The sequence below is a fragment of the Syngnathus typhle genome, linkage group LG3 (genome assembly GCF_033458585.1).
Source record: "Syngnathus typhle isolate RoL2023-S1 ecotype Sweden linkage group LG3, RoL_Styp_1.0, whole genome shotgun sequence".
Lineage (NCBI taxonomy): Eukaryota > Metazoa > Chordata > Actinopteri > Syngnathiformes > Syngnathidae > Syngnathus > Syngnathus typhle.
The window spans coordinates 12,367,835-12,391,785 of NC_083740.1; the positions used below are offsets into that span (position 1 = coordinate 12,367,835).

The window sequence follows — 23,951 nt, forward strand, 5'->3', positions numbered from 1 at the left end:
TAAATTACATTCTAATTACATAAATAATGTATAACAGTGTGTGAAATCTGAATATGGCCTCTAAAGGATCATGCCTTTTACCAAACATTGAGAAACAATGAGATTAACTGTGAACAGTGTAGTGACACAAACACAGAGTTTACCATTTATTCATATTAAAACAAACCCTGTACATATTACACTTTTGATTCATTCCCGCTTTGCGATGCACAAATCGTCATGACACGTTTGAAAATAGAGAAAAAGCATCAAATGCCATTGTTCTGTATATAAATAGTTTCTGATTGCACTTATATGGAAGAACAGAATAAAAAAAGGTGATTTGTTCAACAAGCGCAACCCAATGAAATACATACAACTAGACAAAATAATGACAATAATAAGCCACACCGCTTTCCCTGCAGTCATTCTGACGATGGAGCCTCATTACACATACATACGTACATACACATAAAATATATGTGTGCGTGTGTGATTGAGAAAGTAATTTATTTATCAGATGAGCAAAGTTTTGAATTACAGTATGTATGTAATTCTGCACAACTCAAACCATCCAAAATCCTCACTGAATGCTGATGATCTTGTCACCATGACAACAACACAGCCTCTTACTCAAAGAGCGGGTAATGTGTCAAGTTGTGTTTGTGTGTTTTGAGCTGATGTAGAGTTAAAAGCTTCTGTAAGCAGGTGGGAGATCAGGTGAAATGGGTAAAATACATTCATATTTCTTGAAGTCGGTTTGAGCGATTCTGGCTATTTCACTGATGCATCAAAGCAGTTTTACATACTACATAATTGTTTAATTCATTGGGTGAAAAGTATTAACGATATAGTGCTTCACTATCAGTAAAAATGATAGTTTTTGCGAAACTGTTTCCATAGCAACAGCAATCTGCTTGAATTTATAAGTGAAAGTGGCATTTTAATTGTTTTTTAATTTGGTTTTAACATTTCAGGCCAAGAACAAATGAACATCATCTAAATTCAGCACTATCCACGCGGATTATTTTTTGTCTGCTCCATAAAGAAAGAAAACATTGTCAAAAAAAAAAAAACTCTCAGGATAATTTTGACAAAAACTGTGATGTAAATTATAATTTCCAAATGTAAACCAACACAACAGCAAACATTTAGGCCCGTTCGTCATCGTAGAGAGCACAAGTATGGACCGCCATTAATGATGCTCTCTTAACTGTCAGAGCGAATCGAGGCAGTAAGCAAGCACGCGTGAATACAGCATGTCACCGATATGAAAGGAAGCGCCCCACCACCATCGACAGCAGAAGCATTTGAAAATGGTTGGATTGACGGTAATCTTTTCTAACACCATTTCAATTGACAAATTATAATTAAGAGCACCAAAAAAGTACATGAGACATAATCAAAGAGATCTTAAATTGATGGCTCTGCCCAGCATTTATATGAATGAATACACAGTTATAGCGGTAGAAGCTGCTAATTATTTTCTATTAGACGGCACCGAGGATTTAACTCTGTTTGAGATTTAGAAGAAAATCCAAATGGAGCTGCATGTAACGCTGAGTAATGCCTGAAAGTATGTGAAGGGAATTAGTGTGAAGACAGAGAAGGTGAAGGAGGTGTCAAAAAGCAAGTGGCTGATGAAGAAGGCAGTGCTAAACTGCTACAACATTCACAGCACACTGTTAACACTCCGCCCTTCTGCAACCCCAAAGGCGACTTTATGTCTGATGTAGTTGTCTCCTTGGTGACACAAACACTAATCCCTCATTATGGGATGTAGGCTATGGTGCCCCAAAGCCCCGTTTTTGTTGTTTTTTCACTCCCATATCACACCACTGCAAATGCAGCAGATTACTATAATCTGAGAACATTGAACCAGACAGATTAGATTAAAATCCTTATACCCATAAAATAACGAGGAAAGGTGCTAAAATACCTCAGAGTATTGATCAAGCACGTACCCATTTTGGTTATGTGCACTTGAAAGCACACATAAAACAATCATGGGGATTTTTGAGAAGGTTTACAGTAGTGTTTGTCCTTTTAACAACAAATACCTCTTGTCTTTTTAGTGTAAAACTATTCTATTTGTTTTTATTTAGGTTTCCCTTTTTTGTGTTTTTTTTTTCCCCCAACAAAATATAATCTTAATTAACACGTGGCTCCCTGCATTTGTTATGGTCGTGCAGCATAGAACCATGACAAAGGTCTTGAGTGTGGAGTGCTAGTGTTTGTATCTTTGTGTACAAGAAGAGAGAAGACAACTTTACTCCAGCAAATCCTTGGCCAAACTAGTCTCCCCTTATCTAGTGCGTTTCCTCTTCAGTGATTCCAGCTGATGAATAAAAAAGACACACAAGATCAAGCCTTTTTACAGGCAAACATATCACACTGCACCAGAACCCTCACCTCAGCCTCTACCATCTTCATCCTGCTCAGAGCATCCTTGGCAGCATCCTATAAAGAGCATAAAGAATGGAGACTTTACACAGGGACAAACTGATGCATCAAAAATACGGTAATTAGCCAACATCATGTTTGAACAGGAGTCAACCCTGACACCGCATTCACCCGATTGCCTTGACTTGAAAATTTCTTCACAGAGTCAGCGAGTCCTTGGGTGAAGCGCTGCAGCACACTTTCATACTCTGCTCATGGACAAGGAGAAAGAGAATTATATTTATGTATGGTTTTTTTTAATAGAAAAATAGATGTTATCAGGTTACCTGAGAGCAGAGAAGGAGAGGCTCCCTCTAACTGAGCCTTTTGCCACTGCAGCCTGTGTGTGATCTCTTTGTACTGATGCAAGACATCAGTTGGGGGATCCCGCCGGTTCTTACTGTACTCCGCAATCTGAGAGAGGACATGGTGACTGATGGGATCTGAAAGGAATTAAATGCAAACCACATGCATAAAAATACCTTTCTCTCTAATCGTTCCTTGTCGTAGTTGAGGAGGCTGAAGCTGTGCAGCTTGTACTGAGGGGGAGAGCTGCTGGAGTGGCTGCTTCTGTTGCTCACCTCACGTTTAGGTTTAGATCCAAAATTTGGAACCTGGTTCATTAAAATACACACAAAGTTATTGAAACTTCATTATATGTTCGCATTCTTATACCATTCTGCATTAATACAAAATAATTATTTACCACCATAGCAAAGGCTCTCAACAAAATCCTCTACTTAGTAATGCATAATTTGGGACCTGTGATGATCTTCAACACTGAGCCCTTGACACTTGTGCATGAATTGATGGGAGAATCTTGGATTAGTGTTTAGCAGTAAATAAGGTTTTCAATGTCATCCTGAGCTAACTTTTCAACAAGGACAGCAATACAGGTCATTGACTTACCCGTTCTTTTTGTCGCTCTGGAGGTGAGACAGGAGAGACTGGTTCAAGGACTAGCCACTTTTCTGTCGTAGGCTGGAGTTCTACCCCGGATATGGGCTCTCTGATCTTCACCCTCACCTCTAACTTGCCACCTGTGGCTTTACGTCCATCCATCACCTAAGAGTAACAAACGATCCACATGCAAGCAAAGGTGTGCATATACGTTAATATCCTCAGAAATGAAAAGAGAAGGAATCGACCACTTGTACTACCACTTATGCCAAATACCTGGCATTTATAAAAATTCCAAAATTTCCCAAGGAAGGTGCGCCACTTGAGCCAATTGCTCATAGAATCGACCGCAGCACCTAGATCATTGCCAAACATCTTGCCATCATTCTACCTCCACAGCCTGGAAATAGCCCACACCTTATCCACACCTCCAATGACTCCACAAACAAGGTCCGGAACCTGAGCACTCCAGCTGTTGAAGCAGTCAGGGTACCATAACTGCAGTCTACAGGACTCACCCTAGATCTGTTATCAGTTTATCTGATTTCTCAGATATATACACAAGTATTTTCTCCAAACGTAAACATACCAATATACTTCAAAGTTGGTGGCACCCACAGATAAAAGATGGTTCACCCTAGGGACAAAATCCCCAAATGCAAATGGAGCAATGGTGTTCATGAGTGTAGTAGTGCAGTGACCTCTAGATTGGAGAAACCAAGCAGACTTTGACTTTGAACATTGGAAAGCTGCCTCTTTGGGTTCAGAGTCAATTGTTCATATGCGCCTAAAAATAAAGACCTTGTTTACATGGGTAACAATGTCCAAATTCTATATGGAGAAACCGCTAGTAAAAAGAAAAACATCCTCAACAACCAAGACTCCAGTTGCCACGATTCAATTTTTGTGGATGATACGAATGTACTCATTAACATATACATTCAAATTACTTTTATTTTTTTAGATCAAAACAACTCACCTCGATAATTTCTCTGACATCACAATGGTTTTCTAGACCCTCAAGCTTCAGTTGAGCTGTGCCCACAACCTTGTCTGTTTTAAAGAGGCCTCTGTACACACGCAGCATATCATTCATTTCAAAGGGATCATTTGGGCATCAACATCAAAGTAGTTCGGATTTGTACCCCTTGTGGATGATCTCAAATTTGAAGCCTTTGGACTGGATGACTCGTTTAAATCCTCTGTGCGCTCGGTTGATGTTGAGTTTGAACTGCTCTTTAAACTCCGGACTGGTAGTACTTTTTATCGTGCTGGTTTTGTCCCTCTGTGCCTCCTCCTACACATGCATGAAGGGAAATTATTAAATAACACTTCTTTTCTCTCTTGATATTACAGCTCCTTACCACACTGGGAAAAGGAAACTCAAACTTCACACTGGCATCCAGATCATTAGACGAGACACCTGAAGGCAAAGACAGAGGTCTAAATTCAAATTCAATTTCATTTGGAGCAGATTGGCAGGAAAACTGCCTACCAGGGGGAACTGGTAGGTTGATGCCTCTGATGATGTACAGTATCATCTCATTGGGAGTCAGATTGGGGTAGTTCCTACACAAACAGACAGGTGTCTTGAGCCCAGTATGAGTGACAGACATCAGTCAGCATTACTGTGATCCAAACAAATCGGACTGTTAAATGAGTCATTTAGCTGCCAGCTTGATGGGTTACTGAAGCCCGAGAAAAATCTGTCACACTGACTCACTGTGAATCAACTACTTGAAAACATGGATTAAACTGTGAGAACAATTCAATAGTTTTGAAAATAAAGATGAAATTCATCAAAATGTGACTGATAGGGTTTCTGTCTGATATATGATATACCAGCAGGTAACAACAAATTTATTTTTATCATTTGTCTGAAAATAAGAATCTAATAATAGGTCATAGACCATTTGCAGTAGATTTAAATGCATTTACTGCTCACTTGACAACACTGAAGGTCTTCTCTTTCGTGTGACAGTTGGGCACTGGATGGCCCTTGGTGTAGGAATCCTTCAGTATCTCTACATTTTTTAAGGAATCTTCTACAAGCTTTTCACACCTGCAAAGAAAGAGAGACAGCCCTAAAGCACAAAATATTTGCACAATATTCATGGCGTGACTACGGTGTAGCTGTTAAGAACAAATGTAATCCCATAAAACTAGTTTCTCAATACAAGAAAGGCACAAGAAACAAGATTTCAAGATGCTAGGACTTGACAAATTAATAATCCTCCTTATTTCAAGAAAGAAAACGCACTAACAATTTACAGGTTCTGTTAAAGGAATGCTTTTTTTTTTTCAAAAACAATATTATACAAATACAGTGGTTCTCAACTGTTGTCACCTGAAACCCGCATTTTCTTATTAATGCAGTCATTTCCCAGTTTTTCAAACATGATTTGTTAAAAAATATAACCTATAAAAACATGCACATTACTGCCAAAAGCATATTGCTCGCAATGATGTATTGTATTGTAATGTATTTACGTATTTACAAAATAGACTAGTGGCGAAAGCACGAAGCAGTCACACATAATCAAAATAAGAATACATGTAATTTATTTTAAAAGCTGTCCACAACCCACCCAAATGGATTCGGGGTCCCCCACAGTTGAGAATTACGATATGAATATGCGTAGTAACTTTTTTCTTTATTTATCAATTATACTTGCCTCAATTGTATCTTTTCTCATTTTTTTTATCTTTTGTATTGTACTGTGGAAAGAATAGCATGGGATACGGTCTTGGTATTAAGCACATACACATTATTTTTATTGACTGTCATTCATTAATCAGTTCAAACAAGATTAAGAGTGACTCTGGACTCCTATTGCCTAAACTATCACAATCAACCATTACCAATGAATTTATAATTTTTTGAGCATTTAATTCTAAATAGTTGGTTACTGTTATTTTGCAACAGGATAAAATGTCCCAAACATTGGATGTAATTAGATTGTGCAGTTAATTTATACTTTACTGCATGTCCACGAATAATATGCTTTGGCCAATTAAACTAAAATAAGATAACAAAAAAAAAACTTTGCACAACATGGTCTTACTTGAGAGCCTCGCCAATATTGCCCATGAGTATGAACTGCTGTGAGCGACTCAGACATTTCTGGAGATATAGTTGGGAGAGAGAAACAGAAACACGTGTAGAGGAAAGGTTTACAGCCACATTTAGACAATTCAATATATTGTACCCAAGTGGACAAAGCTATTGGTCTATTAATCAAATGCAAACCCACTATGGTCACAGAAATAACCTCAGTCGGACAAAAGTAATAAAAAATGTATGGAAATGTACCCAATAAAAATTAAACATTGCTTTCGAATTGTGGTTCAACAGATTCCTTTTTAAAAGCAAATGATTGAAAGAGGCCTGGACAAAAACAACGGTACCCTTGCCCTGAATACTTTTTCTTTTATTAACGTAGGAGTACCAACAACCTTGTCCACATGTTTATGAATACATTCGAGCTGCTGTACAGTGCAAGGAAATATGAATGCCAACCTCATGCTGCTTTCGCAAAAGATCCATGAGGGTCTGGTATTGTCCACTGATACGAGAAGAATGAGGTGATGTACGGGAACGAGTCAGCAAAAAGTCTTCCTCACTGATTGGACTGCTGGGTATCTAAAATGGGCAAAATTATCAGGTACATGCACCCCTTTCAAATCAACTTTCCATTTTCTATTACAAGTTACTACTAGAAGCAAACAAAGAGAGCCACAGCAATAATATTGTTTTTTATAATTACATTGTGACTCAGTGAGAGAGAAACCTGTGAGGTATAGGACACAAAATGCGAGACCAAAGCAGTCGTGGGCTATATTCTAGAGTCACAGACAACATGCAGGCTGAACGGTGGATTTCACACATGTGCGCACGCAAACTCACACCATGGCTTTTGGTACACCTCACACATTCAATTTCTTGTGTCAGGTACAAAGGACTACCATAACATCTTGTCTTTCATTAGTTTAAATGCATAAATGATGAACCTTGGTGATATCAATAGGGAGGCCAGACTTTGCTGCTTCGATCATGGGGTCGAGTCCTTTAGCGTGTCTGAGGTGCTGCGCTGCTGCCGTCATGTCCTGCAACATATATTTGAGACTTCTACGGCTATTGTGGTTATAAATCTTATAGAAACACAAAAACGTCATCCACTCAATCTACCAGGGAGAAACAACTGTATGGAATACCTTCATCTTTTTTGAGTGTAGTGCTGCACGCAAAAATGCCTGTCGCCGTAGCAACAGGAAATCCACTTGCTGTTGTGCTGCAATGATGAATAAAAAATAAGTGATGGCATTATGCAGCAGTAAAAGCATGAATATGCAGGCATGGTTCAGAGTTATACTGCCAACACACCTTTGCCTCCCAGTTTTGGTATTGTGGAAACCCCAGGGGCTTGAGACGCTGGAGATTTAGCTTTCTGGGCAACTCCACGCGCAGAGGACTGAGGAGAAATAACTGTATTTAATAAGGATCCAGATAGAGATATGAGAGAGTGATGAGATAAGAATAGTGACTGTTATTTAATAAAAACTGCGTAATAATATATAATGTAAAATTAACAGAAATACATATAAAGATTACATTATGCTACATCACATTAAGGTACCATAAAAAAAATAAAAAAAGGTCAAGATTCAATGCATGCGAGTAAATACAACAGATGGTATTTCTATCTGGAGTCTAAAGGCAACCCAATCAAAATCCCTGGCTGTATATCAATTAGAGCACTTGGCAGTATATTTATTAGGTTTTCTTTACCTTGGCAGTCTCTTTTGGACTGTCCTCGTCTTCTTCTGCGTCTGGATCCCGATTTGCTATTTTCATAGCTGTTTCCAGGACACCCATAAAGTTTTGCGGATCCTTCTCTGAGCCCTGTAATGGTGGACAACCTAGAAAAGAAATACACAATATTACACAGTATATAATTGGTACACACTAAAAGCAAACTGTAAATGTGTGAAATCGGAAATGTACCTGGTGGTACAGGTAGATCCGACAAGCTGACAGGTCGGCCAGCTTTGTGTGCTTTAATAGAATCTTGGTATTGCTGTTAAAAGCAGAAGTTTGCCATTAGCCTTTGAAATCATTTGTGATAAAAAATGTCACTAAGGGCAGATTGTCACTTTGACTCATTCCAACACTAGTTATGGCGATTCCATGTAACTGCTTGAGCCTCCTTTGGCACCAATAGCCTACAACCAAACATTTCCTATAGCTGTAGATCAGAAATACACAATCATTAGAATGAATTTTGATGAAAATTGTTCCAACATTTCTGTTGACAAATCTACCGTATGTCTACAATTGTTTGGAGAGAACTGTGTGAAGTAAAAAAAAAATCACACAGCACACTCACATCAAAATCTTATCCCAACTGTGTGTGAAACATGGTAGAAAGAGCATAATCGTATGGGTGTGACTTGCTTACTCAGGTCCTGAATAGTTTGCTATCATTAAAGAGATACTTTTAGAATCAGTTTTGGAGATATTTTTTAATAAAAAATAAATAAGGTAATGGATGTGGCCAAAGCTCTCTCTTTATTCCTTGCAGAGTCTTTTAGTTGTTGACATATTTTATTCGTTCAAAAATGTTTGTGCGCCACAAGATAACTATACCTCTCCTAACAAACTACAAATATGTCCGACCGGAGTGGAGGCGGATAATTTGCGGCCTGGAGGGGGGGGGGGAGATGTGAAGTATCTTATTTGCATTTAAAGTGACTGCACAAAAAAACGACTTGCTCTCAGACGCTACTCAGAACAGGGGTAAAATTATGATGTTATTATAATGAGAAATTCAGACAAAAGCATTGCTGTTCCACTTTATAGAGAGCACAAATGAATGATTAAAACGTAAAAATGACGGATTTGTAAGCATGATATGAATTCATAGGTTTATCAAGATATTTTGCAGAAGACCTTAAGGCAGGGGTGGGCAAACTTTTTGACTCGCGGGCCGAACTGGGTTCTAAATTTGGACCGGAGGGCCGGACCAGGAGCAGATGGTATAGGCGTTGTGTGAAGTCATATAAGCGACCTGTAAAGGTCATTGCATAAAAGATCTTGGCCTTTAGTAGGTAGTAAAGCATGGATATTCCAAACAAGTTTTTTGAAAACAAATGCATTTATTAACAGCATTAAAAAAAAAAAAAATTCACTAAAAAACTGCTATCAGTGATTCTCATAAAATACGACACTGTTATTATGAATAACAATCTCCATCACTTCAGTGCCTGCAGGTCAGATTAATGAAAGATGTTTATCTTATGGGATCACATCAAACGGCAAACATTCTGACCAAATATATCATCTTGAAGAATCGGTGAAAGCATACACTCAAATAAAGTAATCAACGGTGAGGGGTATCTGAAAATCAGAGCAGAGTTTTAACTCGCAAACACCTGGTAACAGAGGTGAGGAAACGGGAAACACTTAAGAACTTTACAGGTTAAGATTAGTCGCAAATAGGTGGTGCATCAATGTCCTTGAGCATCCTGCATTGTTTGAAAATGAGAATGGTCGCTAGTTTCAATCCCTGCTATGTGTACAAATCATATTCAAAATGCATTTTTTTACAATAAACTTGAGAGCTTCCCGTTCATTTTCAGTGGGAACAGTGTTGTTGGTGTCCCTTTTTTGCTAGTGCGTCATAGTCTGGAGTAAAATTTGTTGTGGCAATTCTTAGGCGAGATCCGAGGTGTTGGTCCGTTTACCTTGATCTGTGACGGGTTGATGTTGATGTGGCTGAACGTCACGTCGCGTACGTCGAGCCAAATCGGCCACTCTTTTTTAAACACTCGGCACTCACTTCTTTTTTTCGGGCCACTCATTTTAATGGAAGGATTCCAGGGGAAGGTTTGTGGGTGGCTTTAGCGCAAAACTGCATCTGAAAGCTCAGCGCGCGAATTATAAGAATGCTGTCGTCAAAGCCCACGCTCTAAATTCGGGACTGATACGAATAGAGCGAGAGTGCGCCAAGTCCGTACTACTGAGTACGTACACGCACTTGTGAGTGTGCACCGAGCTTTCTGACACGGCTTCCGGTAGTAAATGCGCAGGCGAGCGCTGCGCCATCTACTGGGAAAACGCAGTCATTGCAGGCAAAATGACCAAAAAAAAAAAAAGTTTAATAATACAATTTGTTCAGGGTTGGCGGGCCGGATTAAACGGTCCCGTGGGCCGGATGTGGCCCGCGGGCCGTAGTTTGCCCACCCCTGCCTTAAGGCCATCTGTTCAAAACGTTAAGGCTTAATAAAGGATGGAAGAAGTAATGCATGTTATGAAATGGCTCAGTCAAATTCCTGACCTCAATCCGACTGAGACGCTGTGCCGCATGATCTCAGAACTACTCACACCGGACACGATTTTGCTGAATTGCAACAGTTTCATAAAAACAATTTTGTGTACATCTGATCTGAAACCACGGGAAATGGCTGTTATGTTACGTAGGTATTCTTGCCAACGGAGACCAATTTGTAAAGCCAAGGGGACACTTGCTTTTTTTTTTTTTTTTTTTTTAGTCCCTGTCCTGTAAATCTTTTTAAATTACTTCAAATAAAACCATGAAAATCCTTGAGTTCTGTCTATGAGTATCCTTATTTGGCATTATAGCTGCACACACACACATTTCTGAGTTCACTTTACAGGATCTTTAAACTGAGTTTGAATGTGACTGGTTACTACTTAACACAGCCAAAATGAAAAGGTTTGCACACTTGCAAGCCCTAACCCCAACCCCTGCAAACTCGTTTCTACTTTCTGGCTCCCCGTGCAGTTAAGAACTGTCAATTATATTTATCATTTCAACGTAAGGCCAGATTTGTACATAAAAGCATTTAAGATGTACTATTAGGCAAAACAAAAACAATGTAATTGATTCCAAGTTAACAATGATAGTGACATTATTGTCCTTATCAAAAGGTGGCACATTGTTCCTTGAAAATTCTTTTGAAGTTGTTAATGGATTCTTTATAAGGTTGAGCTCCATGACGTGTACCTTAACAATACGTTGATGCATACGCGCTTTACGCTCATCTCCTTTGCTCTTAGCTCCATCTGCTGCTGATTTGTATATATCCATTCTTTGCTGCAAGGCTTCTGCCACATTGCTGGGAGCGGCAAGGTCTTTGAAAGGCGCACACACACATTTCAACAATCATCATCACCTTCATCCCACAGTGCTAACCAGTCACAAGAATCATGTCTACTTGCCAGCGGCTGGTTCCTGCGTGGTTGCTGGAGCAGCAGTGGCTTGTCGTTTAGCGGAAGGTGGTGCGTGTGATTCGGCTACGTCTCCTGTGAATCATGACACAACAGTTGTTGACAATAGAGTAACAGTAGAGTTTAGGTAATTAAAGTATTTAAGGTAATTAAAGTAATTAAGGTACTTAAAGATTCAACATAAAGCGCAGGTCAATAGAATTTACTGACCTGAGATTAGCACGGCTGGTGCATGAATGACAAAATGCAAAGGAAACAGTTTTTTTCTCTCAACATTCTGCTTACCAGAACACTGACCAGGGCTTGGAGGAAGCAAGCTCAGGTCTACTGGTTCATTCCTATCAATGGCCTCCACCAATGGTTCCAGATTCTGCATATTAAGAGCCCATCTTGTGTTTTAAAAACATGTTCTACCTGTAAACTACACATGCCAATATGATTATTTTTACTCCTATTACCTTGGCAGTGACATAGTGCTGTTTGGCCAGTTCAATGTTACCACTCTGTTTGGCTTGTATGGCCGCTAGCTTGTACTCTCTCTGTCGGGACAACACTGTCTGTTTAAGTTCTGAAAGAATAGAAGAAAAACATCTACATTACTCTTCACAAAGAAAGAGAAACTTTGAGAGTCGTATCCTATCAGGTAACCTGAGTGTTGTGTGCCAGGATGAGAGGGTGTCAATGGAGAGATTATCGGGGTTTCCGGAGTGATGGCAGCAGCTGGGTTGTGGGGTGGAGCTAAATGGAGTGGCTTAGTATTAGGAGCTGCTGGCTCTGTCTCCCAAGAAGGTTTTTGATTGACCGGAGGGTAGGGAATCAGCATGGGCTCAGACGTTTCTTGTTCGTTTGTGGATTCAGACTCAGCTGCAGCACCAGCTTTTCCGCCTAAAGCAACAGGAGGTGGCATCTCCTCTTCGTTGACTGGCTTTCCTTTTTTGACTGATGCAAGCATGGACTGCAATGTCTGAGGATGGCAAGGACAGGAACTGTAAGCATAATTTACAACTTTAGCAGAAGAGGCACTCATGTTGAGATATGAAAAAAAAAAAAGGCTTGAAATTGAAACAGTTCAAAACCTTTAATCCACGATCATATCTTCGAGCTTTGCTTGTCTCCCCAGATGCAGTTGCATTGGAGATGGCAGTTTTGTACATCTCAAGGCGCTCCAACACACGGCTTTCCAATCCAGTTGCACCAGTGGAATTTGCAGGAGAAGATTGGGAGCCTCTAGGAGCCTGTGAGAGCTGAGAAGGACTGCTTTCTTCATTGTCCTCCAAAACATCATTCAGTTCCGCCTGTGAACAAACACAGATAATGAAATGCTAAATGTCACTAGAGGGAGTCCTCGCTATATCGTGGCCAAACATTTGGGGCCCAATGAAATAACAGATTTTTAAGTCATTGATATTTCATGGGTTTTTACAGTACACTGCTAAATCCGAATTTAGACTCGCGCCCCTTCAGTGTAGTTATCCCATAATGATGCAAAATCCTGGGCAGCAGTCAAATATGTTACCACATTTTACTGTTTTAATGTTCATCGTCCACACATAGCAAAGAGTATTGATGCCACTGAGTATTGTATATTGAGTATTATCATATTATAGAATACAATACCAGTTAAAAGTTTGGAAACATCCTCAAGTTCAGTGTTATTGTAATTACTTAAAAATGTCCTGAATCCTTCACTCCACCACCATCAATTTTCTGAACCATCATTCATATTTATAATTTGAATGTTCAATTAGCGGTTAAAAAGAAAAAAAAAATGAAAGAAATTACCTAAGAATTAAATATTCTAATTAAGGAAGTGATTTTCGCTTAAATGTGTTACATTATACTTTTGGATCATCATCAACATGTATGAGTCAGGGGAGTCTCAAGGGGTGTGCCAAAAAGGGTTGGGGGTACACAAACAAAACAAAAGGTTGGGGGAAACACTTGTCATCGACATTATGAATGTTAATCAAAACAGAATTTGTTTTATATTCATTGAGATTCTTCAAAGTAGCTATCTTTTGTCAACATAACAGTTTTGGACATGTTGCTATTTTCTCAATCAACTTTATGATGTGGACGTTACTTTATGACCAGAAATGACTTTCAGCTCACAGCTCTGCATTATCAAGAGTTTAATGGCTGGCATTTCTTGACCTATTACTGTGTTTGAGACCATTTCAATTTCGTTTTGAAACTTTTGACTAGTACTTTATGTCAGGTGTGCCAAACTTATTTTGTTGTTGCAGGCCACGTTGTAGTTTTGGTTTCCCTGTACACAACAAATTGATGGATAACTACAGCAGTTTTGTTATCAGAAGCCAGTCAGAGTGTTTGTTCTATTTTTTCTTATTTAGTTTAAAAGATGAATTGTTAACAAATGCTTGCAATATCTCAACAGTATTAAAAATTAATATAATTTGGAATTTTGGTATTTCCGTATGAAACATGAAGTTGATACGCACCAACAGATCTTACCCTGAGTTTTCATTGGACTACCAGAGTTTTGTTAGATTACATGGTTAATTTTATTTAATTTTTATGTCAGTCAGTAAACTTATCCTTCAACAAAGTTTTATATTACCTTTATCTCAGATTTATTTCTGTCACCCATTTAACATATTCCCGTGATAAAAAGGGCCACACTATTCAAGTGCATTCAAAGACATTTGGAAAGTAAGAAATAAACAATATCGACAAATACATTATGATTTAAGTTAAATTATTATTCCTTCAGTGTGCAGTTGATAGGCTTAACTGACATAGTACGTTAGCAAAATATAAGTGCTAGAATAGTTACATTATCAATTAATTAACATAAGTGTTTGTTTTACCAGCAGATCTTCATCATCAACCAAATCTTCATCATTCATGTCCTCTTCATCCAGGTCTTTCATGCAAAGAGCGGCCATTCTCTCAATGTCAGCCATTGCAACGGGACCTAGACACCAGAATTTTTTAAAGCACCAGTACCATGAGACACAAGCAACATAAATGTACATAGGGGTGGAAGACAATGAAGTGATCGTTGCACCTTTATTTTCACGTTTTTTCCTTTGCGGTCCTCCTCCTTCTCCCATCAAATTGTGTAGCTCAGCCTCAAACTCTTCATCGTTACCGTCATCATCCATCCCCCCATCCGGGGTCAGGTCAAGGAGCAGCCCCATCTTAATCACATTTACACAGGTCGAAGGTCAGACAGGTGTTCAAGAATCGTCATCTCGTTCAAAACCTCAGATGAGTTACCTGTCTAGCGCGTGCTGCCCCTTGACCTCGGGGAGGTGGGTTTCGACTTCGACTCATCGACTCTTACCTATATAAAACGTGGCTTCTGATTATTTGTGTCAACGACAAAAAGATAGGTGATGGACATTTTTACTTTCGATGAAAAGAACAATTTAAAGTGTAGTCATCAGTGTTGGTCGAGTAAGGCAAGTCGCAGTTTTCTGTGGGGCTAATGCCTTTTTTAAAGTAAACTCCTTACCTTTTCACTTTCACGCACTTAGCGACAGCTGAAAGAATATCAAATGTTGTCAAATACTGTTCCGAAATAAATGGTAAAAGGTCATAAGAACAGTGGAGTGTCAACAGACGTCGAGCCGTCAAAACAAGCCCGACAAGCAGTGGAATTACTTCCTACATTACATCTCCAATAGCAACGAACAAAACGCTTTACGGCTGACCGCAAACGCCAGTTCCTGACGTAAAGTCTTGTGAAGAGCTTTTACTTGGGCTCAGGTGAGTTAGAAAAGTCAAGTTTAGTGGAGTTTTTTTTATCACAATTCTCCAGCAAAAAACAAATAAACGCGAAATGTCCATTGTTACATATTATTAAGTTTATTAAATATTTAAACCTTTACACTTTTAGTAATTAAATCGTCTTTAGCTCAAGAAAACCATAAATGTGATAATTAGCTTTATGCTATCCAAAATCCAGCAACCCTGATACAGTTTCTTTTAGAAGGCATGTAAAATTAGAACTATGTATATATAATTTATTCATTCAATTTGTTCATAAAGGTAACATTTGAAAGATGCCAGAATCAAGCACAAAGAACCACAACGAAGGTAAAGGATGCATCATAATGCACCATAACACAATTTTATCTTGCTTAAAATTTTGAAGTATACATAACAATACTGTGCTGTTATTATTATGGTACTGAGACAAAGCTTTTGATTCATATACTTTATTTTTGTAGGTGGCGCAGATCCACCACAGCTTTCATCCCTCAGGACAAGAAAAAGGCCATCTGACGATCGTTCCTCTACAGATGTTGACCATACTATTCAACAGGTGATCGGGTCATTTTTAAAAACACCCATATTCTAAATAGCCACCAATAGTTCATCATAATTCAAGGATACCAAAAAAAAAAAGTAGTAAGCCGAGCTGCACCTCTGTCTCCCCTCTGCAGGTATCTATTGTCATTTCTGTGCAAGATCAGAAAGTGGCACAATCCTCTCTGACCAAACTAGATGACATTTCTGATGAAAACGTTGACCAGTCAGAGCCGAATGATCCTGTTAAAAAGGAACAAGAGAAAACAGTCACACATCCCATCAGTGATTCTCAACTAGAGATGTCTCCTGTAAGGGATGATACCATGAGTGGAAAGGACGAGGATGAAGATCAAATGACAGAGAAATGTGACCAAATATTGTCTCAAACAGAGCAAAACCAGGTCTTTCCGTTGACCTCCAAAGACTCAGGTCAGTTATGTTCAACTGCTTTAGAAGATCAGCAGAGAACAAGTAATGGCCTTCAGTGTAATTTAGTAAGAAACCAAAAGGTGAGCCTTGGTGCACAGAGCAATGAGAGTATGGGTGACAGCAAAGAGGACAAAACTGATAGAGTGACGGAGGAGCCAACCAAAAAAAGGAAAAGGATGGGTATGTGTGGTCTGACAGAAAAGGAGCGAAGTCATTTTTTACAGATGACTAAGACTGTAAATGGACAGAACAGCAGACAGAAAGTTGAACGGCAGACATCCACAAACAAAGTTGACATTGAATCATCTCTCCTACCACCATCACTGCTTTCAACTCCGGTGACCATCCCTGCAGAACTGAGGAAAGAAGAGGTACTGCACAACAGTCAGGATAGTGCAGTGGACAGGTAAGTCAAGAGGTCTTGTCTTTTTTAACAGCTAAAGAATTTCAATTAAAAATACAGATTTTCTTTTTATTAAGCTCACATTCTCAAAAATATAGTGGTTCAAAATTTTATGGGGTGCACATTTACATTTTGAAGTGAAAAATTACAACAAGTCAGTCAAAGTCAAATGTGTTCCAACAAATAAGTCAAGATAAAGTGTAATGATGAACCATAAGTAACATGTTGAGTTTGTTTAATTTGTTTGTTAAAACACAGGCCGGTTACAGAGCTCCACATTCCTGACGTTCCCTGTAATGGGTGTGACATTGTGTGCAAGTCAAGTAGTTTGGACGGCGAAAGACATGTCTGCAAAGAGGGCTCAGTTCTTGCTCCGGATCCAACCGTGGACACCGAATCAGCTCCACCTGCAATGGGAAAGGAACATCATTTGGAGAAACCAAATCCCCAAGAAGTGGACTGTGAATCATTCAGTCTAACTTCTAGCGATGAGGAGGTGCAGTGTGTTTCTGTAGGAACTGATGAGAAGATGCATGATCTGCATGGTGATGTTATGGACTGTGAGGAAGACAAAGCAGATGCGTTGTCTGTTAACACCCAAGAAGAAGACTGTCATGTCAAACTCTGTGAAGTCATCCCCTCTGGCGGCTCAGAGACGAATAACATGGTGAGTAGTTCATCCAGTTTTCCTCCAGGGGTTAGCCGTTCAAGCATTGAGGCACACCCACATATAGAACCATAGTGGTGCTCAGTCATTTAGAGACAAAGTATTTTTTTTTACTCCTAGAAATGTCTAAATAGTAAGTAAAAAATCCCTTTAAGAGTTTTACTGTTTTACTTACTAGAAAGGTTCAGTAGTTTCATTTCATTTAAAGTATTTCTTTTAAATTATAATCATGTGAAAGCCTGAAGAAAAACATGACTGTTACCTGAGCCATGACTCTGATACCGTGGCCAATAAGCAAACGATCTTAAGTTTGGGCTGACATACCTTACTTTAGATTTTATATGAAAATAATTGTATTTGTCTTTATTTTTGTTGCACACAGCTTGGTCATGATGATGACCATTGCCCTGGTGCTGTGAACACAAAGCAGCCGCAAACCATAAACTCCAGTGACTCTCTTGGATCTGGGTGCTTCGATTTTGTCTCAGACTCGCAGCTCAACAACATCGAGTTGATGTAAGCAGATGTTTACTGTTAGAAATATGAGAATATAATGCAAGTCCATTTACTACAAGTTCTTCATTGGACAGTCCTCACTTATGTTTGCATCATTCCAATACAAAAAGGTACACTACATGGATTTACATGTAGGATAAATAAGTTAGTTACTGCAAATGCATTTAGTACTTTGGACTTTATCTTTCCTTAATCAATATTAAATGAGTGAATAAGTGATTTGTGTCCCCACCAGTGACGGCCAGGCAATAATGGAGAAAATTGTTAAACCCTCAAGCCATGAAGAAGATGCCTCTCCATTGATTTGTGGGCTCATTAAGGAACTCTCCTTTTTAAAGTTTGTCAATTTACCATTCCATTTTTCTGTGTTGTATACATTCGTGGAAAATTTTAGATGTATTCTCTTCCAGTCGAACAATTATGGCTGCTCATCGAGAGATTGAGAACATGCGGCGTGGCAGCAAGAACACAAGGAGTTTACCTCGTTGAGAAGCAATCCAACTGAGTTCTTAAGTTAAGGTCAATGTAAACGTTGGATCTATGTTAAACAATTTAACCATTAAGTTCACTTAGTGTTAAAAAATTACATTTTGACATTCACCTTTTTCGCTTTCCTGTTAATTTGTTGCAAAGTGGGACTGTTTTTTCCAATTATATTAATTTCTGATTCATGATGTAAGGTAGTTATTTTCCAACAGAACCAAACGATCAAACACCAAAAGTGTTGGTTTTCACAACACACCATTTTTTATTTGAATACAAACAAAAGGCGATCCGACTGAGTTCTTAAGTTGAAGGTCAATGTAAACATTGGATCTGTCACGCAATTTAACCATTAAGTTTAGTCTTTAAAAAATTACATTTTGATGTTCACTTTTCTGCTTTTCTGTTAATTTGTTGCAAAGTAAAACTGTTTTTTCCAAATTATATTCATGGTGTAAGGTAATTATTTTCAATCAGAACCAAAAGATCAAACACTAAAAGTGTAAGTTTTACAACACACCATTTGTTTATTTGAATGCACACAAAACACTATCTCAACAGAGCGCGTTTGTTTTTCAAGGTTACATGCATAATACTGAAAAGAACATGCTTAGTAATAAGATTTTTCACACACACACTATCTCAGAGCGCTTTAGTTTTTCAAGGTTACATGCATAATACTGAAAAGAACATGCTTAGTAATAAGATTTTTCACACACACACAGTGAGTTATCAGCTAAAAGTGAAACAGGGAACTTGCTTACGCGTTTTCTTCCTCAAACAGCATGCTGTACACGTTTTAAAATATTTGAAAGTTTCCAAGCGGGGCCTGGCAGCCAGCATGCTGGCAAACAGTATGTAAACCGAACACACCTCCAAAACATACACGTGCGTGTTCAAAACGAAAACAACAAACAAAAAGCACACGAATGCACACACGTGTTGAACGAGTTCACAGTCATTGATAGATGTCAAATTTCTGTGATTCAGTTGGGCGAAACCGGCCAAGTTGGACTTCATCGTCTGGACGGATGTAAACCGACATGTACGTGGGGTCAACCTTTGGGCAGAACCGCTTGGTGTGGGCATGGGCACCAGTGGCACCACACAGCGGACACACATACCTGCGCAAATACGGGCACAAAACTTCTCCAGCGAGATTTTTCAGCCAGTGAGATTTGTAGATCATTTCGGTCTCTCCGTTATGTTTACAAAAGCTGCACCTCATGGTTGCAACCTCCAGAGATGGAAGCTTGGATTTCTGATGACGCGCCATCTTCCTCCAGTGCTGTAGCGCACCTGTTATTCCTCCCAAACAAACTTCTTTTGGCAGAAGGACAGAATCAATCAAGAGCTCCCGCTGGCTGTCGGGTGGCTGTCCAATGGAGAACCCTCTGTTTATAAATCCAACACGATCAGATGGAACACTGGTTTCAAAGTCGCGTTTACCTGCGAGTGCGTTAACGCGCAGGGAACCCAAACTCGTGCCATCGCCATATTTCGAATGTGGACCAGCGGCCACAGAGGACTGAATGGAGGTTTTCGAAACTTGGGCTTCTCGGACTACATCAGACAGACCCATGTAGTCTTTCCAAAGCTCAAAACCTTTGCTATCATACTCCGTGAAGGAACGCTTCCATTCCATGGTGTTAATTGTGGTGTATTCAATTAGAACTGCTGCTCCCTCTTTGTCGTGTGGCCGCAATGGAGGGAAGAAAAAAAAAAAGGGCGAGGTTGTGTTTGGCGCCAATCTCTAATTGCTAATTGAGGTCACGCTGCAACTGGGGCGGGGCGTGCCAAGGCAGATGAGCTGCCTCCACGTTGTATTTGCATTAAAATGACGATCGTTCGCAAATAAGTCAAGCCCATTAACAAATCGACTAGATTTGAAAATTAACTTACTTGGTGCTTCTGTTTTTATATACATGATATACATGATACAAGTGCAAGGTTTAATTTCCTTTAATTATTAAAAGGTTTAATAAAAAAATAACATCTTGGAAAGTTTTATTTTTATTTAAAAACATGCCGATTTTAAAATGGCCTTGGAATTCACCTCAAAATGACTGATCCAAAGGTGGAGCTGGGTTTGCATGCATCTCGTCTGTCTTACGATCCCATCTCTCCGACTTATTTGCTCCCTTTTTGGCTCTGCAGACAGCAAGCACATAGTATATACTATTACTAATAATATTTTTTGTATCTAATACGGTTGTTCTTAATCTGGGTTCCATCGAACCCTAGGGATTCGTTGTGTCGGTCTCAGGGGTTCGGTATCTCCTACATGGTTAAGAACCATTGATCTAATATTTGCTGTGACTCACTCAATTTAATTTCTTACATTTTTGTTGATCATTTGTGATGTTTGTATCCCTAAACTTGACTCAAAGTGTATGGGCTTGAGTTATACTAGCTTGTGTGGGGCATAATTGCTGATAAGGCAGCGAGGAAAATAGTAGACCATGAAAGGCTCCGAGACCCACTTAAGCCATAAACGATGTACTTGACTGACCTGTGGTTGTATGACAAACTGAGGGCAGCATAGAGCTCTGGAGTACTGGGTGTTAAAACACTGACACTTCCCTGATGGCATCCTGAAACCGTAACAGGGCTGGATTCGATGGAAGATGGGGAAATGGGAATACAGCCATATTTGCTAGCAGGCCCCAAACCTGAGAAATCAAATACAGTAGCTTTTTACCTACACAAGCATTTCATGCAAAGTTAAGACAACTCAACTTTGCAGATGATGTACATATGCAAGGCTTAATAGAGTATACAGAGGGCTTATTTTGTGCACTGCATTAAAAGACAATAGGGATAATAGCAGGGTCTTTATCATATAAAAGCCACACAGCTTTCGACTTACTAAGAAGGGTGCAGTTACTTTTGTCGCTTGCTTCTCTTCCACTACACAAAGAAGAATCATGTAAATACTGCTGCTTCAAGAGAGAGCCCTTCTGATTCTCAAAGTTCTGACGCTGTTGACACAAAAATGTGCATTTCCAGACAAATGGACAGAATTTCAAGTAGACTTTGAAGATTGTCACCTCACGACTTAGGCGTATGGCAGCCTCCGTGAAGGACTGTCTCTCCCTTTCAAAAGTCCGTTTTTGATGGTTGAAGTCTGCCCAGTGCACTTGGAGATGCTCCCATTCTTCCAAAAAGTAAGAATTACTCAGCTCAGACGGCATGGATGATTCAAGACTGTCCTAAAAAAAAAAAAAAAAGTATCATTAAGAGGTGTGCACGTCAAAACAGTTTTGCATGTGTCTACATTATTGACAATAACACCTGCAGCAATTGCTGTTGTAGTTTTACAATTTGTTGACTCTCTTTCAGTTCTTTTTCAAGCTGAGCCAAGAGTTTGTCATGGTCAGTTCCATCGCCCATGTGGCCTGCAGATAAACAGCAATTAGAACAAGGTTTATCATAGTAAATCATACCAGGAAGCAGGTGCACTTATTTAGTCGATTTTTGTTCTCATCAAGCTGTGAAGATGCACAAGACAACAAAATTAAAACAAAAGAAAAAGTTTTCACCCTCACGTTGAAGGTCAACCAGCCTTTGCTGCACACGTTTCCAACTCTGAACTACACCTCCTGTCACATGGTCACCAAGCACCCCCTCAGCTTGAGTTAACCTTCTGTTCCCGTTTGGGGATCCACTCATGTCCTCCTCAGCGTTTGACAAGGTCTTAAAAGAGAACAACGGACAGTATTACAATAACATCACTAACAGAATAATGGCTTGTTTTGAAGGGGCCTGAAACTTGCACTGTTGACAGAAATATTGAGGTTCAACTGTCTGTTATGTTTTTGTGTGTTTCACAAGAAATTCACTACAGTAAAAATAACATGAAGAGATTATAACCAGGATCAGATTAGCAGATATCCTAACTTCTTCCATTTCTTTGTATTTCCTGGAAGTCTGGGTGACCCATGCTACCTCTAAAAGGTCAGTCAATGTACTAGATCAGACTACTAGTTTGGAGGAGTGAGCTCAAGTGGGGTAATGGATTGAATGTGCTGAGCTGCTAGCGTAGAGAACACAGTAAGAGCAGTAAAAACAAACTAGATCTTTTTTTTTCTCCCCTTGTCATGAATTTGTGTTCCCACTGTCACCCGAGTGTACGCTAATATTGGGATACAGGGATTGCTTTGAGCACCGGGTTTTGTCATCGATGATGAAGTGTCAGTGACTCGATTTTACTTGTATTTTAACTTGCCATTGTTTAAGAAAAAAATAATAAGTATCGCCTTTTTCTTCCCCTCACTTGCTCCATGTCAACTCTGATAGCATGTAGTAAGGTGGTAAGGCTATGTCGCAGTTTCATTGCTTCTCGGAGCTCCGCTTCTCTGCGCTCCAGCATCAGGCGCAGCGCTGCCTCTTCTTGCCTAGCCAAGGGAACGAAAAAACATCCACCAAAGTTTAAAGCAACTTCATACCAAACATTGCAAGATATGAGAGTAAAGTTTACTTTGCAGTGGACTGGGACGACTTTATTGACTTCGTATTTTTGCCTCGACCTCCCGGTGGAAAGTTCAGCACCTCAATGGCTACAGAGAGAGAAAATGCTGAGACTATTTGACATACAGCCCACAAGCTGCAAATGGATTTTGATCATCTCACAAGGTCCTTTGTCCTTGTTTCTGTCAGGCAAATGAGCAAGTCGTTCTTTCATTCTGTTGCTTTGCTGCTCCCTGCGTCTCAGCTCAGCTTCATGCTGGTTGACCCTTAGCTGCAAACGCGTACTCTGGCAAAAGAGGGAGTTAAAAGATTATAAAAAAGACAAATACTTTGTTCAGCCCACAATGCACTTAGCATAAAGGAATTGAAACTGGAAGCTTGCAGATAGTGATCGTACAGAGCGGACACCTTACTTTGGCCCGTTCACACTTCAGCATGTCCTGGAGTCTAGCCACATGTTCATCCATCTCTTTCAGTTGCTCCTACGGGAGCAGATTTTGCCAAGTGAGTTTGAAACTCTTCACCATACCTGAGTGTCAATTCACTCACCCTTAGGGAATCTGTTTGATGGCGGTATTCCCATGAGGGGAAACTGTGAGTGTTCCGAAAAGAGCCTGAAGAAATGCCAGATGACATTGGTGACTGATGTTTCTTTAAATGTAAGAAGCAATATGATTGGGACTGGAACAGCTCCAGTCCCACCATGTGCCAGCCCACTGAGTTTGAAGGGTGAGTATGACAGATCAATGTATTTAATGATGCACATGCATGCAACGAGTGCCAAAATGAAACAGTGAAATAAATATTGGAATAATTATAAACATTGAAATAAGTAATTGAAGCAACCAAGTAATGAAATAATAAAGTAAATATTAAAGAATACATAATGAAATAAATATTAAAATAAAAATACATTAGATATGCCATTATTTAATCCCATTTTTATTTAATTTTGGAACTCTTGTTCCTGTATAAAATGGGCACCATTACCTGGTAACTGCGGCTTCTTTTCAGCTCTTGTCTGAGCAAGACTTGAAGACATATGGGCGTCACACTGAGGCAAGTTAAATTTCACAAGTTTTCAAGACAAAACGACAACTGTAAGAAATAGTAACAACAGTAACACTTGT

General features: G+C 39.4%; 4 protein-coding genes across 7 annotated transcripts; 1 reads left to right on the plus strand and 3 right to left on the minus strand.

Annotated features, from left to right (window-relative positions):
• Nucleotides 1-133: 133 nt before the first annotated feature.
• On the minus strand, nucleotides 134-15,197 carry cc2d1a (coiled-coil and C2 domain containing 1A). 2 transcript variants are annotated; one of them, XM_061274363.1, is made up of 28 exons: nucleotides 15,054-15,197; nucleotides 14,847-14,882; nucleotides 14,604-14,723; nucleotides 14,404-14,510; nucleotides 12,649-12,867; nucleotides 12,221-12,536; nucleotides 12,031-12,140; nucleotides 11,858-11,942; nucleotides 11,564-11,647; nucleotides 11,349-11,476; nucleotides 8,327-8,399; nucleotides 8,111-8,241; nucleotides 7,706-7,793; nucleotides 7,537-7,613; nucleotides 7,333-7,428; nucleotides 6,842-6,964; nucleotides 6,387-6,445; nucleotides 5,267-5,383; nucleotides 4,817-4,890; nucleotides 4,686-4,744; nucleotides 4,467-4,618; nucleotides 4,301-4,391; nucleotides 3,331-3,486; nucleotides 2,904-3,035; nucleotides 2,709-2,835; nucleotides 2,554-2,630; nucleotides 2,392-2,439; nucleotides 134-2,317 (listed from the first exon to the last, which is right to left on the minus strand). In XM_061274363.1, exons 3-28 carry the CDS (start codon nucleotides 14,698-14,700, stop codon nucleotides 2,285-2,287), a joined length of 2,859 nt encoding a protein of 952 aa, XP_061130347.1. In that variant the 5' UTR covers nucleotides 14,701-14,723; nucleotides 14,847-14,882; nucleotides 15,054-15,197; the 3' UTR covers nucleotides 134-2,284. The 2 variants fall into 2 exon arrangements, with proteins under 2 accessions (XP_061130347.1, XP_061130346.1); XM_061274362.1 differs by having other exon boundaries at nucleotides 14,604-14,736; nucleotides 14,816-14,882; nucleotides 15,054-15,191.
• Nucleotides 15,198-18,795, plus strand: LOC133151390 (uncharacterized). 3 transcript variants are annotated; one of them, XM_061274365.1, is made up of 8 exons: nucleotides 15,198-15,307; nucleotides 15,590-15,637; nucleotides 15,772-15,866; nucleotides 15,988-16,688; nucleotides 16,944-17,352; nucleotides 17,735-17,868; nucleotides 18,104-18,205; nucleotides 18,279-18,795. In XM_061274365.1, the coding sequence occupies exons 2-8, from the start codon at nucleotides 15,604-15,606 to the stop codon at nucleotides 18,355-18,357; spliced, it is 1,554 nt and encodes a 517-aa protein (XP_061130349.1). In that variant the 5' UTR covers nucleotides 15,198-15,307; nucleotides 15,590-15,603; the 3' UTR covers nucleotides 18,358-18,795. The 3 variants fall into 3 exon arrangements, 2 of the variants coding, with proteins under 2 accessions (XP_061130349.1, XP_061130348.1); XR_009713900.1 differs by lacking the exon at nucleotides 18,279-18,795 and having other exon boundaries at nucleotides 17,735-17,978; nucleotides 18,104-18,217; XM_061274364.1 differs by having other exon boundaries at nucleotides 18,104-18,795.
• Nucleotides 18,796-19,262: 467 nt separating this feature from the next.
• nanos3 (nanos homolog 3) lies at nucleotides 19,263-20,047 on the minus strand (the record flags this gene model as incomplete). The annotated part of the gene is made up of 1 exon (XM_061273837.1): nucleotides 19,263-20,047. A coding segment is annotated over one exon (738 nt), but the record flags the coding sequence as incomplete, so codon positions are not given.
• Nucleotides 20,048-20,341: 294 nt separating this feature from the next.
• Nucleotides 20,342-23,459, minus strand: si:ch211-286b5.4 (afadin- and alpha-actinin-binding protein). The gene is made up of 11 exons (XM_061275152.1): nucleotides 23,371-23,459; nucleotides 23,235-23,303; nucleotides 22,984-23,107; nucleotides 22,832-22,910; nucleotides 22,628-22,748; nucleotides 21,894-22,047; nucleotides 21,646-21,749; nucleotides 21,402-21,563; nucleotides 21,221-21,332; nucleotides 20,864-21,023; nucleotides 20,342-20,502 (listed from the first exon to the last, which is right to left on the minus strand). Exons 1-11 carry the CDS (start codon nucleotides 23,455-23,457, stop codon nucleotides 20,409-20,411), a joined length of 1,266 nt encoding a protein of 421 aa, XP_061131136.1. The 5' UTR covers nucleotides 23,458-23,459; the 3' UTR covers nucleotides 20,342-20,408.
• Nucleotides 23,460-23,951: the final 492 nt, after the last annotated feature.